The 19,207-nt window shown below is 42.0% G+C and overlaps 1 protein-coding gene across 14 annotated transcripts in view; it reads left to right on the top strand.

Annotated features, from left to right (window-relative positions):
• The window catches only part of Hipk (Homeodomain interacting protein kinase), a 59,036-nt gene that overhangs the window by 20,861 nt on the left and 18,968 nt on the right, over positions 1–19,207 (top strand). For 11 of the 14 annotated variants that reach the window (XR_013008625.1, XM_076420246.1, XM_076420252.1 and 8 more), the window contains 2 exons: positions 15,007–15,391; positions 15,934–16,287. Coding sequence is in view for 12 of the 14 variants with exons in the window: in XM_076420246.1 (XP_076276361.1) it covers positions 15,937–16,287 (351 nt within the window). In the remaining 2 variants the exon portion in view is untranslated. Of the gene's footprint in view, positions 1–15,006; positions 15,392–15,933; positions 16,288–19,207 lie in introns of those variants that run through there. The other 3 variants (XM_076420250.1, XM_076420243.1, XM_076420254.1) reach the window with 3 other exon arrangements.

Raw genomic sequence — 19,207 nt, 5'->3', positions numbered from 1 at the left:
TTCAACACTACCGGAGAAATAATTCGAATAAAATACGGGGCTTGTTCTACCTAAAAATGTAGCTGCGCTCTATTAACTGTAGAGACAGTTCTAGATTGTACAAAAAATAGTAGAAATGGCAGAAATGTCAAAACCACCGGAAGAAATAGTTCAAATAAAACATGGTGGTTGTTTTGCCGAAAAATTTCGCGACGGACGGTTTCTCGCAGCTCACGCTAGCGAAGGTGCAATGGAAAATGCATCGAGCAGGTTGCCTCGGGATCGAGGATACCGAAAGTCTCGTCGTTTTCCGATCCCGGGACTTTCGAATCGAACGTGAAAGGAGAACCAACAGTCGCGTGTAATGGATCGCCGACGATCGCCTCGCGAAACGTTGCTCGCATCAATTCCACGAGGATTATTATTACCGCGACGGTTTTATTAGACAGCGACGTCGCGACGACGACGGATGTTATAGGATCGTCCCGCGCCCCGGTACAAATGGCCGAATGCTGCGGCAGAATGGACATGCATCGATCTATTCGAGGCTCTTGTCAGCCATTTTTCACGCATCGTTCCTACTAGAATGGCCCGGCGCGGCGGCTACCTGGGCTCTTCAGAAATAAACGATCTATGGCGAGACTTCGTACTTCGTTCTACTTTGAATTTGCACTTTGATGCAGAATGATGTCGCCGGGGATGGGGATCGAGGGTTCTACCTATTCTTCGTGCATCAGCGACGGTAGAATGGCCGGCTTCTATCAAAGAGATTGTTTCACGTTTCACTAGACTTTGGTGATGAGCTTCTACACAGTCTCGGTGAATTATACATATAACCCTTCTCGGGCGAGAAATTTTTACTGTTTATTTTTTCGTGCGTTGGATGTATCCGTTTTTCATGTGGAACAAGTTTCCGAACCGGACTGTTTGGTGTAATAGTGTGTGTTGGATGCAATTTTGTTGCTTGAGAATAATCATTCTTTCGTAACCTCATCGGTGGCATTCGTCCACAAAGGGTTAACTTGTGACAATAAATTTAAATCTTTTACTACATTGCGGAGTTTATGCATTTATGACTGAAACAAAGAGATTCAATACAGTAAGACCTGAGGACAGCAATACTCGATTTAAAAATATTATTGTATTATTTTAACTCGCTAAAATGATTGCAGCACGAGATAAGTGTCTACGTAGGTCCTGTCTTGTCATTTTCATTTTGCACGGAAATCGTCCGTTTAGTGACACGCAAATGAAATGTTCTGCATAAAATAGACCGACACTGATTCTTCTCGGGAATTCTAATCTTCTTACAAATTACCCAATCCATTTCCGGCACGGCAAGAACCACTATCTCAAAAATCGGTGATTCTACAAATCTCTCGTGAACTGTACGGATTCACTCCAATTGTTCCTAACGTATGATCAACGACCTAATTTTCCCCGTGCATGTTTCCATTGTTCGAGGTAGAACAAACCAGCATCGATTCTTGCAAAAACCACCAAATGCATTCTCTCATGGTTGAATGTATGTCTTCGTAGAACAAAGAGCGTCGTCGATACTTTTTAGAGGCAAGCATCCGCGAATAATTTTTCGTGCCTATAGTCTTGGAAATGAATGTAAAGGCAAGTTTCCACACTATTTCGCGGCTTCGCCATATGGCTCCGCCATATGGATTCGTTGCCTTCACGGAAGCGACAGTAGATTTTTGGGTTATGCAGCTCCTCCGAGAATCTCTTGGAATTTTGTGCCGATTATTGTAAGTATGAATTGTACAATTTTCGGAATCTGAACCTACCCGATTGTACTAGGGTCTTCAATTCATGTTTGAAGGGTGGAACCACCCTAAGATTCATTTCTGAAAGTGCCAACTTGGGTTAGTAACACAAGAAACATATTTTAAGAAAAATCGAACGGTCCGTAATACACTTTTCGTGTATCGTTAAAAGTGGACAGAAAAAATCCATCAAAAATCGTTCAGTTAACGCTAAAATATTTTACCAAACGTTCCTAGTTGCCGATCGTTTCGCAATTTGCACCGTGGGGGGTTGTACTTTGGAGAGTGGTTCACCCCTTAAGGTCCAGTCTCCGCAGCTAAAAAAATACGTGCTATTATTTTTAGCTGTTTCATAAGCCTCGCAGTTTTTATTCAAATCGCTCGCGACCCTTCGAAGGAAGGTTCTTCCAGTTGATCGGTCACAAAAATATCAAAAAAATATGTCGCCCCTCGTGGAATATTTAAAAAATGATTAAACACCGCTGCAACCCTTGGTTGAACTGTCTGAACTGTTAAACCAATTCTACCAAAAGCAGGATGTGTATATTAATAATTTTAAGCACTCCATAAACATATAAAATCATCTTTGAGAGAGTGAAACCGTGGTTTCGTCCAAAAATTTTACATGGTCCTAAGTATGTGTAGTGAAGAAATATCTTCATATTTTTTAAGATTTACATGTGTGAAATTAAATTCTCGATTAGAAAATTATCACCATTAATAAAAAATATCCCGCGTCTCGACGAATCCCTCGTCAGCCACCGTCTGCTCCAGTGATCAGATAACAGTGTTTACAATTGTGCGCCGTCCGAAAGATTAGTTATTAACCATGAGCACGATTATCCTGCTCCTTCGATTGTTAGAGCAACCCGTTCCGTGCGATGATGGCACCGCGCGCAAACGAACGCTAACGCGCGATCATCCAATTTGTCGGCGAACTTTTGTAAGCGCGATTGCGGCTTATAAATACGGGACGTAACAGCAGACGTTTATGATCGCGATACTAGACGCTTAATTTACGACGACAGAGGCGCACGGACCCCTCGCAATGCCTCTTTCATCGGGGACTGACGCGGTGCATCCCGTGTGCATCGTGTGCATCGTGCACATCGGCTCGCAAAACTCGATACCTTGTTGCATCTTCTCGAATCCAGTACCCTCCCACCGTCAACTCGTGAGAAGACTCTCCGTGCACACGCGAGGTTTTATATCGCGGGATTTACGACTTTTCAGAGCCGGTCATCGCTGACTATAGTTATTCATGCGAGTCTTTAGAATTCAACTTTTGCTTCGAGAACGATGTCGAAGGTTGTGAGAAATTTTTCTGCATGATCTGGTACAGAGAAGTGCATAAATCTTTATTGGAATGTCGTCTGACGAGGTTTGATACATCGTTGACAATATTATAGATAGAATAGTATTGGTAATATTTTTCGAAACATAATGATTAGACTACGGATATTTACGCAAAATAAAAATTGTCTCGATTGCAAGTAGTGTTGGATTGTTAGCAACAATGCGTCAGCTAGAACTGGCTTTGACAATAAACCAGATGTCAGCGGAACCATGGGCCTGTGAGTGTTTCGTATACCTAACTGCCAGGGTAAGAAAAAGAACGCAGCCCTGGTCCTTTATCTCAAGTGGACAACGGACTTTTCCACATTGCCCTTTTCGTTTTCTTTTCACTTCAGGTATAGCCTTCAACGCGTCACGACGTCCTTCCAAGCTCACAAAATAAACTAGAGTTTATAACAGTATACGTTGTTTGCAGTTTATAACCACCCATTTCCAATAAGTAGCCATATTAAAGTTCCTTTCTTTCGTTCTACCAACGTCACACACGTGTGACGACTATGATTTTGTACATCACGTTAAGAAAATCAAAATAATTCTCTGCAGGTTCGTTATTTAAAATTATAATGCATAGTACGACGGTGTTTCGGTACGAGTTTACAACTTTTTACAAGAGGATACGTTGCATTTAATAGAGTACTGTAACTACGTAGGCTATTGCTGATAATAAATGCTGGCAGCGTACGTGATAATCTTTCTGCTATTTTGGATTGCATCAACTCATTTGTACCGTCAACGCATAAAATCCGCAGTCTAGTAATGATTCAACTTGAATGTTCTGCTTAAAATTAGTAAAAGAACGATTTTTATCGTTCGCAAAATAACCCAGCGTAAAAGTTTGACTCTGCGTGTTCGTACGTAGAAACTTTCCATTCATCTTGATCACAGCTCGGTCATTTCCTAGCGTGACTGGTCGGTCGTCTTATTATTTCGCAGAAATACGAAATATCCGAAAATTCTGGCGATGAACGGTCCGCATTTCGTCCGTGAGTTTTGAATGCGAATGCAATCCATGTGCTCGTCCATGGACGGACTAGGTCTGCTCGCGAATTTCACCGTGATTCATCATCGGCGTGCATTGTTCCTAGTCGCAACGGTTGCCGCGCCGCGGATTTCCACGGAAACCTTGGCCCGCCACGCTCACTTCGGGGGCTTTCCCGTTTATCAGCCGATCGGACGCGTCACAGGGGTTGAAAGCTACGATACCAGCTCCCGGTTCTTGGAACTGTTATAACGGAACGGTGTTGTAATACCTGGAGGTGAAGGAGATTCCAGTTCTCTCGTACCAATTTCTGCGAAAGATATACGTATTAGGGTGGTGCGAGAATTTGTGGGAGTAGCTAATCAATAGGGCCAAGTATCACTGATATTACATTGCTAATTTTCCTGCGAAATGGTGTTGTAATACTTGGAGGTGAAGGAGATTCTAGATCGCATCGTTTCTAAAATACTTTTGACCTTCTACTGGGGGTGCGAGAATTTGTAGAGGTAGCAAATCAATAGAATTTATTGCAATTTATTAATTTTTTATCGAAATGGTGTTATAATATTTGGCGGTGAAGAAGATTCTAGCTTCCATTGTTTTTTGTGAAAGATACTACGTTTTACTAGGGTTGCGAGAATTTGCACACTGCAGGGGTAGCTAGCCAGGACAGGGTAAACGTTTTATTACACTGCTAATTTTCCCGCGAAACGGTGTTATAATATCTGGAGTTGCAGAAGATTATAGCATTGTGTCTGAGGAAAGTTGTTTTCATGTTTTTAGAGGAAATGCCAAGGTTTGTCCACTGTGGGGGAAGCAAATCAATAGGACAGAGTGAAATTCATGATAAAAATGATTACATAGCTGCAGTTTAAAACAGTAAAAAGATCGAAAGAATTCAAGGATATCAACATGTTGCTTTCGACCCACCAATATTATTAAAAACAAAAAGTCATTTTTACGTGGCTCCTATTTGTTGCAATAGATACAGACAATTTCTAATTTGCACAAGAGGGGAGATTCTAGTTTGCATTGTTTCTAGGAAAGAGTTCTACCTTCTAGTACGTTGCCACTACACCAGGATATTACTTGAGTTCTACCTTCTATTGAGGGTGAAAGAATTTGTGAATTGTGGGGGTAGGAAATCAATAGGTCAACGTAAAAATATTATTACATTCTGACACGATAATATATGGGTGAAAGAGATATTAGATCGCCTATCGTTCCTATGAAACCTACTTTTACATTCTTCAGGGGTCGCGAAAAATGTATTCACTGTGGGTGTAGCAAATCAATAGATTAGAGTAAAAGTATCATTACACTTCGTTCATTTTCAACCGAAACGATGTTATAATACCTGGAGGTAAATGAAACTGTAGATCGCATCTTTTCTAGGAAAGATACGTTTGCCCCTACTTTGTGTACCGTGGAGCTAGCGAATCAATAGGTTAGGGTAAAAGTGTGATTATATCTTGTTAATTTCCTAGGCGCTACCGCGAAGAAGGCGACAGAAAAGAGCTTTTTTCGAAATGATTTTATATAAATTACTTTGAATGAATATGAAAGACGATTTTGTTGGAAAGATAATGGAACACGATATGTAAAACGACGACTACAGTAGTCTGGCATTCTGCAAGTCAGGCGCTCGTCCACTTTTACACATCATCACTTCGTGACAGTTCTAGTAAGAACCTTTAGGCAACTCTTAACAATAACAGCAATTTTAGTAGTCAGCTGATCACCAGTTCGGGGGTAAACAAAAACTACTGAAGAAAAAATTATTACAATCTATTCGGTTGTCTCTGAAGTTTCTTTTGCAATTGTTTATTAAGACTTTATTACTTCCTGAGCAGCTTTCTTTTACATAATCACGCAGTCTGATTTCTTAAAAAACTAAGTTGAAGTTGCATTGTGTGAACTTTTGGGATAACTTAATATAATATTACATATAGTAATGTACAAAACGAAGAGCCTGTATCCCGGTTACTTCAACCTGTGTCTCCGCTCCACCGATCCAACCAAAATGATCCCTCAACCCGACGGGCTCAGAAGCCCATCTCCCCGCGACCCGAATGCTCCCTGCAACACTCTTATCTCATCGTCTCGGTTGTTTGCAACAGTCGGGGCTTTATGTAACGGTTAATAATAGTTATTTTCGGAGAACGGTTTCACCCCCGTCCGGAGTCTCATCGTTCACAAGCACTCCGGGAGAAGTTCCTTGGGTTCGTGCAACCTCGGCTGGGCGTCTGAGTCATCGCGGCATGAGCAACCAACGAACGTGGAGGCTCTCCTATCGCAATGGAAACAATTGCTGGGGCCGTGTTTAGAAAGTCACGGCGGCGCGGCGGATCCTCGCGAACAACCGCGCCGTAAAAAGCCGCAGCCGGATAATCAGCAGAAGAAGCGACGCTAGAAATCGAGTGAGAGAGAGAGAGAGAAAAAGATAGAAAGGGACAGAAGAAAGAGAACGCTCGATGGGCGAGGCACGTCGCTTATTATTGCTGCCGGGAACTAGCCCTGAGAGAAAAATCGCTGACTATACTTGCGGTAACTCAACCCTTTGCGGTTAGGTCCGGGGCCCCTATGGGATCGAGAAACCAGCCGGGTCATGGATACTCACTCTATGCAGATGCACAAGGCTATATAAGCTGCGCTATCGACTCTCCACTACTGTATTATGGAGCGGAGTTTAGCGGTATAGCGCGCGACACGCGACGAGCATAAGCATGGCGACTGTACCGAGTCGTACGGAAGACTGTAACGTGACTAGAATATGCTACGATTTGGTGGGAAGCTTCAACTGCCGACAATGTGCTGGAAGTAATTCCCTTTTGCTGGTATTGATCAAATTCAATTATTCAGATTATGTGGGAAGAAATTCCCGTCGAGGTCTCTGTGTCTCCATTTTTATTCGAACAATCAGGAGAGATGTTCAAAGTATTCAGTTACTTTTGATCCACTGCGAGCAAGTACATGGACTGAAACAGTTTTCCAAAGCTCTCGCACGTGTGCAACACTAAACTTACCGAGGCTTACAAGTAGCCGATGTATGCTGCCTTATGAAAATAACGAGATTAAATCCATTTGAGCTTTGTGCGATTCGTATTGTAATATCTGCTCCACTAAATATATTTGTTTAATCATTTACCGCAAAAACATCTTTATAATTTCAATAATTGTGAAATACAAAATCTGAAACCGGTCATTTGACCGGTGGTGGTGAACCGATTGATCGAGAGGGGCTGATACACTATTTACAAAAACGGTTCCCAACAACGAAATCTTGCTTCAATTTCAGTGAAACTTCCTAAAATATCGAAATTAAGTTTCTTATGGAATTGCGACCTCGTGAAATGTCAGGATCTGATTCTTTATATGAGGCTCCTCTAAGTTCCAGAATTGTCTTCTTTATTGTAGAACCAAGTCTTCTGAAAATATCCGAGAATTGGGTACTTCGCAATGCCGAGTCTTCCGAAAAGACTGCTGCGCTAATTGTAAGACGAAAAGTACATACATACCTAAAACGGAGCACAGGAGGAGGAATGTCAGAACTGATGTTCCGACAGTCGCAGACAAAGTTATCGACCTGCCCGACGCAGCTCACGCGCAACCCGTTTAATTTTTCCCCGCTTTGAGCAGCCAAGTTTCTAACGAGCAGACGATCGTAGAGCCGAATCGTCGCCGTCGCGCGATAGCGTTCCCCCCATAATGCACGCATGGTCTAACACAAGAATTAACTGACAACCGTGCGAGGAAACTTGGTGTAGTTTTCGGCAAAATAAGCGAGAATCGCGACCGAGCCTCGTGTCCGCGGCTGAACGATCAAAGGAAACGTAGCCGGAGATCCCACGCACGGGCGAACAAGATCGAAATAGCGACCGGGTCTGCGGGGGAAAGAATGGTCGTGAAATTGGGAAGCGTAATGACTAGACAGCAGATATTTATGCAAAATAAAAATTGTAAGAAACAAGGGCCAAATCTAAATTTACACGCTCAAAATCCGTAGTATAGTCTCGACTATAAATACATACTGCATAAGCGACTAATTTTGATTACCGTCAAATACATTACCGAATTTGCTCTGATTTTTGGCGAATTTTAGTTCTGTAATTTTTCGCAAGAATGCCTCCAGAAAGTGATGTTTGCTAATAAGGAAAATTTTAAAAATGGCCCCAAAGAGTCCAATAAAATTGGGCACAGTTTGCAAATCACAGCGAGAGGGCTTACACGAGTTGTGTACATATATAGATAATTCGCGATCTGCCTTGGCAAAGTTTCCACATCGATTCGCAGACTTTTTCCTCCGGGTTTTCGAATCTGCGACGGTCGCGCGATCTACGCGATGCGATAATAAAGGTCGACCAGTTTCAAGCGATCTCGGAGACTCTCCTTCTCCATTTGCTCGCTGCGTATTACGTAAAGATGATTGTTTTGTGACGGTCTCGCGGGTCAATCGACTTTTCCGTTTGCAAAATGCGTCGCGTTTACCTCGCGAGATGGGAGCGCGACTCAAAGGGGTTGCAGAACTTTTACAAGATCCTCTGCGAGAACACTTCTCTCTAGCTAGTAATCTCTCTTCTCCATGACGGAAGTTTTATTAGGTGCGACTTTTGCGGAGGATTAAAGTTGCCGATGGTGTTCAAATATTAACAAAGTTCGGCTGAATTAAACAGGACCGGAGCGGAAAAGTTTGATGCGGCTGTATTATCTGCTGGACGGACGTGACCGGCGCGATTAATGTAGTTTGATTTATAGGATGTTGATGCGGACGACGTGTTTGGAGACTGTGAAGTACGTTGATTGACCGATGCGATAGAGTTAACACTTTTTTAATGTTGCCGAGCGCGAGAACCATGCAGAATAATGTTGTATTTATAAGTAGATCGTCGGGTTCGTCAGTTTGTAGTAAAAATGATTAGAAGAAAAGGAGAATAGTCAGACTATCGGAAGAATTTAAGGACACTGACACGTGTCCACAAAATTAACTTGTTACTAGACAGCGGATTTTATGCGTTTGTGGGAAAAACGAGTTGGTGCAATTGAAAACAGTCTAACGTTTCAGCACTGAAACATTGAATTTTATTAATCATTTTAACCAAACGCAAGATTCTTCTCACTATATTTATTCGTTTAACAAACATTGTTACTATGACGTCTTCTTGAACTTACACAATGGAGATTGGTATTCTTTGATACATTGTGAGACAGGTTTCGGTTAATTTATTTTTTTTAAATTGCTGTAGTTGAAGTTTACCGTAAGTCACAATGCCTGTCCACCCACACTCCACTTTCATATTGTTGGCTCGCGGTTTTCATAGTAGGAAGAGCTATTATGCTCGACGGAGCATCTTCCACTTGAAAAATAGACTATGTATAGAGGCAATAAAGGTGAAAAACGATAGCGCCCAGGTCTCTATTGTTACCGTAGTAGTTAGAAATGTATCGAATCGGGCTTCGAGAATCCCGCGACTATCGGAAGAGTATATACCAGAGACACTTTGGCACAGGGACGAGGCGACAGTGACAGAACGAATTCGTTCGGGTGCAAGTTTGTGGGCCGCATAACGAAATTAGAGTCACTCCAATCGAGAATACTCTGAACAGTCGTCGATGATCCAAGTATATCGGACCTGAAGATCTAAATCTCGATCGTCGAACGAGAAATAAACAAGTAGCTATATTGAATTACTGGGGAAAATCGCAATTCAGCCAATTAGGTAACCAGTAACCTCACAGAAATGATCAGACAATTATAAGATAGCATCCCTTGGGGAATCATCGCCGCTCCTCTAAACTAAATCCTAGGAGAATTGGGAAATTCATTTAATTCAGTGAAGTATATTGTATATTTGTAACTATATCACAAAGGAAAAAGTTTAACCATCTGGGGGTGAATGCTGCACTTCACCACGCTGGCTAGAGCTATCAAATATAAAATTATAGAAACACATAAAATGACCAAATAAATCGTTCAATCTACCAAGACAAATCACTTGGACAACTAGCTTGATAAAATCTCTGTCCAATGCAAAAGTTTCAACGACCTCTATTTGGTAGTCTATCAATGAACGAAAATGGAGTCTACGCCTCCCGCAAACATGAAACAATAAAGAAGCTCCCCGGCTATCTCTGGAGTCCCTCGTCTAATCCTGTCATCCCTCGGTGGTATAATTTCGAATCCATTAGGTCACTATCGGCGTGTTATCTGCCGTGGGTCGTCGTGTACCAGTTTAGCAGTACTCTCCCTCCCGGCCATCGACAAGCAGCGTAAACGTAACTGTACTTCGCGGTACCGTAGATCGTTCATAATAACTCGCAACACTATTTCTAACAAGCAGCGCTATAATTAGAGCACGTCGAGCACGCGGATGAACGAGGACCTGGTTACACAGGCGCTAGAGAACGAATGCGGGGGAGGACGCCGGGGGTGGAACTGAATCGGAGCCATCGAAAGTTTCCAAAACATTCGATTACCTCCCTTGCGCCGCGTTCCTGTCGCACGAGCACTCTGTTTTATACTGTGTCCACATTTATCAACGCGCCTTTTTACTGTCGCTCGTAATTTCATTATGAAGAGGGATCAAGAATCTATTTTGGACCCATTTCCAATGTCATTTAATATATTGCTCCTCTGTTTAGTTTAATCAATTCCATCGGATCAAACATTTCCAAAAAGTATACAATTTCAAGACGAGCTATAATTTCATTCAGAAGCTGTAATTGAATGGTTGTTTAAAAGACGAGCCTATGTCAGGTTTTTTAAATTTTATTGGAGCGCAATTTTGAACTCAAACGTGAATTGCAATAATAAAAACCAGCTGAAAATGACATGGACAAAATAAGTTCCTAATTGCGTTCGTATAAAATTTAAGAAACCTGACATAGACCTTTCTTCCAGGCACTTTGGTGTTCGCGAACGCGTTCGAAAATTCTTATTAAAGATGGTAGAACGATTGACATTGTACGTCTAGATTTATGTTTATAGTTTATAGGTGAATATAGGTGAACTTCTTGTGGGAACGATGGCGAACCCACGCGATTTCCGCGCACACGTGCGCAGCCTTTTTTCGCGATCAATAAGGGAGAAGACGCGCACATACACACACCCGCTATCTTATCGTCGGCTTAATTTCGTGAACGCGGTATCGCCCCAGTAAACCAGAGATTAGGTCTTCTCGTATCCTGTGTTCGCCATCTTTCGAAACCACCCGGCGCGGCGTCTCCGACTCTGTTTACGATCCGCCGTTGTGGGATCGGCCGATCGGCAAATTTATCGCCTGCTTATAGTGCTTAGAAAGTCTTCGATGTACGACGATAGAATAGTATTTTCCATAAGAATTCTAATCGCGCGGGTTAAACAATGGTTGGCGATGAAACGGCTCCGTTCTGCATCCTTTCGCTTCAATGTCGCTCGAATGATTCAATCAGGAGTCTTTTAAAAAAATGTTCGAGGATGCATTAGAAAAGTTGATTGTAGAAAAAGAATGAAAACGATGGACAGGATGGAACGGATTGCAACAGGTAGAATGACAGAGGTACGTGAGGATAACAGACTCGGCAAGAAAAATGTAAATAATGCAGATACCTGAAGAGATTACAGTAGCTGAAGGAAAAGGGACGTATGAGAAAAGTGGACTGAAAAGAGAGAATATAAATAATGTAGAGAATCGAAGAGAGACTACAGTAGGAAAATAAAAGAGACCCATGAGAAATGTAGGCTGTGAAGAGTAAGAGAATATAAATAGTGGATAGAGAATCGAGGGGAATATAGCGAGATACGATGAAAGAGGAACAACCCGAAGAAGATTGAAAGACAGAAAAATATGTATATGTAGTATGCAATGGACGAATTTGAAAACGTTACACGGGGGGAGAGGAAAATATAAATAATGTAAAAGTTAAAAGCATGGCAGGGAACATTATATAAAGAAGTTACCGAAAACGCTATGCATAATGGATGACAGTAAAAAGATTAAAGCAGGACGAATTAATACATTCACTGCCCGACTATTACCCAAAAAATATTTCTTCGGAATTACAGTAATTTCGTCCAGTTGAAATTGCAATTGGAAAATTCGAATTTAAATCAAGACCGAAAATTATAATAAAAAATTCGAGGATTAACACCCGAATTTCTTGTCTAAAAATTGGAACTTTTGGCACAATGAGTTCATAATAAGAGAAAGATCGATTTCATCGTTCAAAACTGATGGAGCGACGCGACGTGCGAAGCATATAGTTTATTAATCGTTGAATAATGTCAATGAAATTGTCATGGGGGCGGGTATTGGGGTTACTTTTTGGGACCAATCGCGGCCTCCGTCAACGGACAAGTTCCAGACAGTTGGTTTCGAGTTACGTAGCAAGTGACGAGACAGTGACTGGTGTCAGTGCCCGAAAAATCACGGGTCGGGTCAACAGAGCGCGGTCCGAGAACGTTTTCCCGTGTTGCAGCTATTTCGACCGTCAACGCGCGCGTGGAAACCTGATACATATTCGCCGGATGGCTTTCGAGTACACTGTGTTCTCTATCTCTTTCTTCCTCCCGCTCCCTCTCGCTCCCCCTCTCTCACTCTCTCCCCGGGTCCCGAATATTCCAACCAGCCGAGTACTCCGATATATTCCGCCGTTCACTCTCGTATTCCCCAGGATTATGCGAGTATAATCGAGTACTCTCGATACTCGAAGCCCGTCGAGCCCGGCGCAAATTTCGGGGCTGTGTTTGACGATGATTCGCCGACTGGAGGCTAAACTATACTTTTGAGAACCGCTGGCCCGAATCACCCGAGGAACCATACAAAGCCACCGGCACGAGGAGACTCGAAAATATTCAGAGTCGTCGACGTACCAGGAGAGAGACGCGTACAATTTTTATGTCTCGCGGAAATACGGAGTGAGATGGAGATTTCGAGGAACTAAAGGTCTGATGCATGGGTTGGAAGGATGAAATAAAGCGATTTTTACGGGATAACAAATTTAATTAGGATCTATAAAATGCCGGGTCGAAAGAGTATTCTTAGTGTTATGTGCCCCTTAACTTTTCAATGTTTATTTCATTCAATAAATTACTTCGATTTCATGGAATTTCCAGGTTCCATGGTGTTAAGATAGGAATTCAATTTTTATTTCACTCCAGACGATTGTTATATTGACGTATCAATTTGGCGAAGCACATTGATCATGTGATCGATCATACGAATCAAAGATTGTGAAGATTGCAAGTCTCTCTGCTGCGAAACGACGTTGCAGACGCAGTTGACATTTTTGTTTGTCTAAAGATATACTCTTTTAATCCCAGTCGATATTGTATAACAAAATGTTCGGATTAACATTCTGAAGTACTCGTGGAATTTAGTGGGTTGATCAAACACTGTGTATGCTATTCTTCGAATCTTGTTTTATATTTCTCTCTTTCTCTTAAGAGCGAGAGTTTCAAAAATATCTGTTCGTGTTGTATGCTATTACTAGACTGTTGATTTTTGTGCAAAGTAAAAATTCTTTACGTCAATTGCTCGAAGCGTCAAACACAAAATCATTTTTGCTTTTGATCATCTGAATCAACAGAGATTCAGTACTACTCTTAATTATTATAACATGTTAAAATAAAATTGTGTTCTTAAATGTTTCTGATGTCTTCACTCTTTTAGACTTCGTCAATTTTAATTTTTGTTACAAACACATTAAATCTACAGTCTAATTATGGCATACTCACGTTCACAGTCTTACTGAAAAGTTTTATCCGCTATAATCATTGCTTATTAAATTTGTTCAATGAGCAACTCGTATACATATAGTCGTCACAAAATGCATTCACTGCAATCGCGGCCTAAATCAGTGACCCTAATACTTCCTTCTAGCCCATCTCCCAGTAGAATCACTCGAAAAATCATTGGATTATATTGAACTGTAGATACTCGCACAGCAGTCACGTATCATTCCCGTTTCTTCGGCTTATTTTTGGTCCGGCGAATGTTTTTCCGCTGTTTACCACGCTCGCTCCAATTCTCCGCCAGAAAGTCGAAATTCAGCTTCGAATGTCCGCGTGTGGGCGATGATAGATCTCGAACGTTGAAGGAGGTCGTCTCAATGATCGTTTCACAGACTCGGTTTGCCGGATGTTTGATAAATAGACAGGCTTTGGGCCTCTTGTCTCAAGGGCTCGATCTGTGTTTCGATTTTTCGTTAATGCGGCATTCAGTCAGACGCGTTGGTTCTTTGGTTACGGAGGATTTAGTTCTGCTTAATTTGAGCTTGTGTTGTTCCTGAAAGACTATACTTCGCTGCACTGTTGGGCGAACGATATTATTAGGAGCGTTGCACACTGTTCAATTTTTGCTTGATGTTTGAGGAAAATCGAGTGGATCTACTTTATCTTGATTGATCTCTGTTGGTTACGAATTCTATTAATTTCATAAGCTTTCGAATATTTTCGTAGACCAGAAATGGTGTTAGCTCTTCCGAATGCAACTAGAATGTGCAGATAATTTCGAGATCTGTAGAATAATGTCTAATTAGAGGAACATAACAATTTGTGGAAGAAAATATAATAAATGCATTTCTCTTTTCGGCTAATTGTGAGATTCTTGTGAATGAATGTTGCGAGTGATTAATTACCCGATAGATGGCAGAAGTTGTCGCTGAAAGTGGACAGCACTATTCAACTCGATATCTATAAATTTATACTCCTTAATTAAGCATGAATTGTAAACAATTCTTTTTCGGTGGAAAAAGATTTTCTGCTGCACTTACGCATTTCGGAAAAGGTTTAACCTCTTCAAGGATACAACCACACGCGCGAACCCACTTCTCCCGACATGATCATTCGTCCCGTTCCTATTTTGTTCGATATCCCCGATTTCTAATTGTATGAAGTATGTCTAACCACGAAATATAAAAATCGTCTTTGTCTGTTCTTAGAAAATTCATCCTTGAAGAGGTTAAAACATTAGCTGTCGTAATACCATGGAACAGATTATCAAATTGCCAGTCCGACAGCCGACCGGACATACGACATTCCATCGCAGAATCTGAATCTCAACTATGAAAGTTAAGCTATCGGTATCGGAGGAATGACATAAAGTAATCTGATTCAGATGATGCATTTGAGCTAGGAAATGTCCAAGAGAAATATTCCTCGCGACCAGAATTGTCAACCAGGAATCAGTACCTTAGTCGATCGATGCTAATTGTGCGCGATGGTCGAATTTTTCCTGTTTGCCCATTCTTGCTAGGACCTGTACTACTAATCTGGGTAGTGGTCGAGTTTCTACCGAATCCTAGACGACACTGACAGCGACAAAACGTTTGTAAATTATTTATTGCAAGCCATTGGGTGTAGAAATCCGTTCGGTGCCTCGGTAAAATCAATTCACCGTTCTTACATGTACAGGAAAACCATCCTTCAATTCATAAAATTTGTTGGTACAAATATAACATCATTTTCGTTGAAACTGTTTCATTTTTTAGACGATGGATGAACTTAACTTCCGAAACATAGCTGGCTTTTCTGGCAAATTAACCCTTTTCAGCTTGGAGCTATTTCAGCTTCGAATCCAAACATTTCTTATGACCAAGATCATTTCTATTTGTGTGATTTTTTTATTTTAACGAATCTGATCCAATGTGCTCATACAATACTTAAATATTTAGCAATTTATTAAATACTCATTTTCAATTTTACTTATTTGAGTCGTCATTCGAGTGCTAATCGAGATTAATCGAGTAAAATGGGGGACAAAACGAGGAATGGACGAAGCACCTCATGAATTTCTAGACCTAGTAGAAGGCATGATCGAGTAATTAGAGTACTTCGACTGACGGACGATTCTATCTTTCTGATTGCAGGGAATGTGTGACATGTTCATCCAAACACAGCAGACGAGTAGCGTCAACGGCAGCAGCAGCAGCAGCAGCAGCAGCAGCAGTAACAACACCGTTCACCACCACAGCAAGAAACGAAAGTTGGAGTACAACGTGAGCCAGCCGGTGATCCAGCACGCATTGGTCCAATCGACCGGCGACTACCAATTAGACAATACCGGGCTGCAGCAACGGTACTCCGTGAACGGTGCTAATACCGCGTTTAGCTCGCTGCACAACAATAATAATGCGCTGCAGAAGAGTAGCCCGAACCAACAGACCCTGGTACGAGCCTCGACGATCAAGCTCTTAGACACGTACCAACGCTGTAGCCAGAAGGTTGGTGCCGATTCCTGCGATCTCATCGCGTCGATACAAAAAAATATCTCGAAACAAATCAGTACAAAAATTGACCGAAAAAAAGTAGAAACGATGAACTCTAGTCTCGGGAAAAAAGCGATCGTCGTTGCGATCGCGAGGAGAGCCTCGATTATGATTGCGACCCTACGCGTCGCAACCTAGGCCTAGGCCAGCCCGACGTTAACGCTTCTCGGCCCATCTCGCAGAGATGGACGTCGGCGATTTGTTGGTCGCGGTTGCGATTTGAAGCTCATAATCGCGGGACAGAATGCATATTCACGGCTGTTATCGATACACGCTCGATGGGACCGCTCGAAACGGCTATAAATAAGCGTTAACGCCGAAGCCCCGTTCTCCTTCCACCAAGGAGATTCACTATAATCTTTCTCTCTTTTGCACGGTTCGATCTCGAACAGGCCCGTGTTCGTTACCGACGTATCTCGATCGGAGCTAACAGGTACGATAACCATATTTTCCTGGAGAAAATAAAAGACAAGTCAGGAATTGTTTCGTATTTAACTCTTTGTACTGGACTGTCCCTTTTGAGACACCATTGAACGTTACTATACTAACGTTCAAAACGATTCCTGCGTCACTGACTTGTTTTATGTTTGGTTATGGAACCCTTCTGCAGTTTGTGATAAATTATGGTACCATCTTCCTCTAATACTTTTTTACGGTGTTTAAAATAGATTGTACGACACATGGTTGCATTCTAGCTAGAACATTTTTATTCGGACTAATAGTTTAAGAGAAAAAGAGAGACCGTCTTTTTATGTCTATTAAGAGTACATTGAACTTTTTATGTCCGTCAAATATTTTTCGTAGAAAATGATCCCGACAATACATGTATGATATCATGTTTTATAAGAATATTTATCTCGCTCCCCCGGATTAAGGGTAGCCATAAAAGTACAAACTTCCGAGGTAACTGATTATCAAGTGCTTCGAGATTTATGGGATTTTTTTACCGAGCCGTAAAATTTTAATGTCCACGCCGTAAAAAAGAAACTCTATGAACGATCGATTAAAATGACAGTAAACTTTCTCGATAAGAGTATAATACTTCCACCAGAAAAAAATGTGGTCCGCGGGGATAACAGAGTCCGTTGCATCTCCTCTGGAAATTTTCCAAAAATACAATTTCGTTTTGTACAAAATACACGAAACATTAGATTGGTTAAAATTCAAAATATGTACTAGATAAGTACACGATGAAAATAATATAACACTATTTTAAGATTCTTCAAAAATCGCATGAACGTCAGCAGCTAATCAGGTTCAACGGGCGGCCTTGTCGCGAGTCCTTTTCGGAGCCGAACGTTCAGCAGATGACATTGCCCTAGTTTCTTCCGTACCAAAAACTGCAGAAGAGTATCGGTAGCCTGCCTCTCGTCGAGATACGTTCATCTCCACACGTCCTGAGGACCATCCTGCCCAGGTGTAACTTATCCCTTTGTATCATTTGCTTCGGTGTTTCATCGATACCCGCTGTAGCACTGAGTCGTGCAATACGCTAACGACGACGAGTGCAGTCCATTCGACGACTGCGTGCATTTTATTGCGAGACTCATCCGCCGCTTTGTGCGATAACGAACCTCGCCTTTTGCAGCGTATGCGTCTGCTCTTGTGCTCGCCTCCGATACCGCCTCTCTGTAGCTCGTTAAACTTCCTTCCTATTGCTAAAAATATCCCCGCGTTTTTCCACTTTTGTCATTTCAGCTTCCTTTCCCTCTGCGAAGCTGAAGAACGACTGCGAAGATACACACTTGACAGCAAAATCATGCTTCTGGGGAACAGGTTCTTTTAGAGTCTGAGCCCGCGAAGCTAGAAGACAGTTCTGACTTTGACCTGAATTAGCTTGAACCTTTGTTAAAGTATCAGTGCATTGTTCTAGCTAAACTATTACCTTGTTAATAGACTGCTGATCTTTGTGCGAAATAAAAATTGTCCAAATCAATTACAAGAGAAGGGAGTTACATACAAAAATTGGTTTCTTCTCTCTATAACTTAAAAATTCGCAGTTTACTCGCTGATCATTGAGAAGCCCAGTTTTTTTTTAGTTCTATAAAGCGAAAAGAGGATCAGATTTGAAAATTAGAGAGTGTCTCAGTAACAATAGATCTTCGAGGTCCCCAGAAAATTATTTCAAGCTCATAAAGCGAATAAAAGATTAGTAGTTCGACTAACCAGGAACCGAACCTAGAAAAAATAGTCTTGATGCACCTACGTACCCTAAAGTTGTTTTAAAGTCTACTCGACAACAGAACGTACCCCAATTTGAAAACCAGTGCCATTCCGAGCGAGACTCGATCTTTCAACTGGATATAGATCTAGCTAGCGCATCGGAGCGATCTAGACGATCCTCTCGTTGCAATCTGTACCGTGATAATCAGTGGCATCCGGTAGCCCAGGCGCTACGCTCGTAGTTAGCGCAACTTTCACGTAGCTTTGTTCTGGCAAAGTCGTAAAGCACCTCCGTCCTTTGTCGATGCTCGCTTACCTTTAACGACCCGGCATCCTCGGGGAGTAATTACGAACCGAGAGGGCAATCGTTTCGGCTCCGGTCGTCGATCAGAGAGAACAGAGCCTGGTATACACCGAGTAAAACGCTCTTTCTCGCCGGTGCAACTTTTCCATCGTAGCGTAGTTACACTATCGATTCCAAGAGCCTCCAAGGCTCTACCATTTCATATTTCATGTCGGTCACCGCGATGTACAGTTCCGTTCCGGAGAACGCCCTGTGTCCTAATGCCAAAGATTTTCCCTGAGAATAATCGATATACACACACGCGCGCACACACAACGACACGATTTTCATCTTATCAATATGTACCACGTGTCTCTCGGCGTGCTTCATCAACGCGAGAACGTTTCTCGTTGTACGTTTGTTCCGGGT

The sequence above is a fragment of the Lasioglossum baleicum genome, chromosome 3 (assembly GCF_051020765.1).
Source record: "Lasioglossum baleicum chromosome 3, iyLasBale1, whole genome shotgun sequence".
Classification (NCBI taxonomy): domain Eukaryota; kingdom Metazoa; phylum Arthropoda; class Insecta; order Hymenoptera; family Halictidae; genus Lasioglossum; species Lasioglossum baleicum.
Note: the sequence above shows the minus strand (reverse complement) of the source record. Positions and strands in the feature narration are given on the sequence as shown.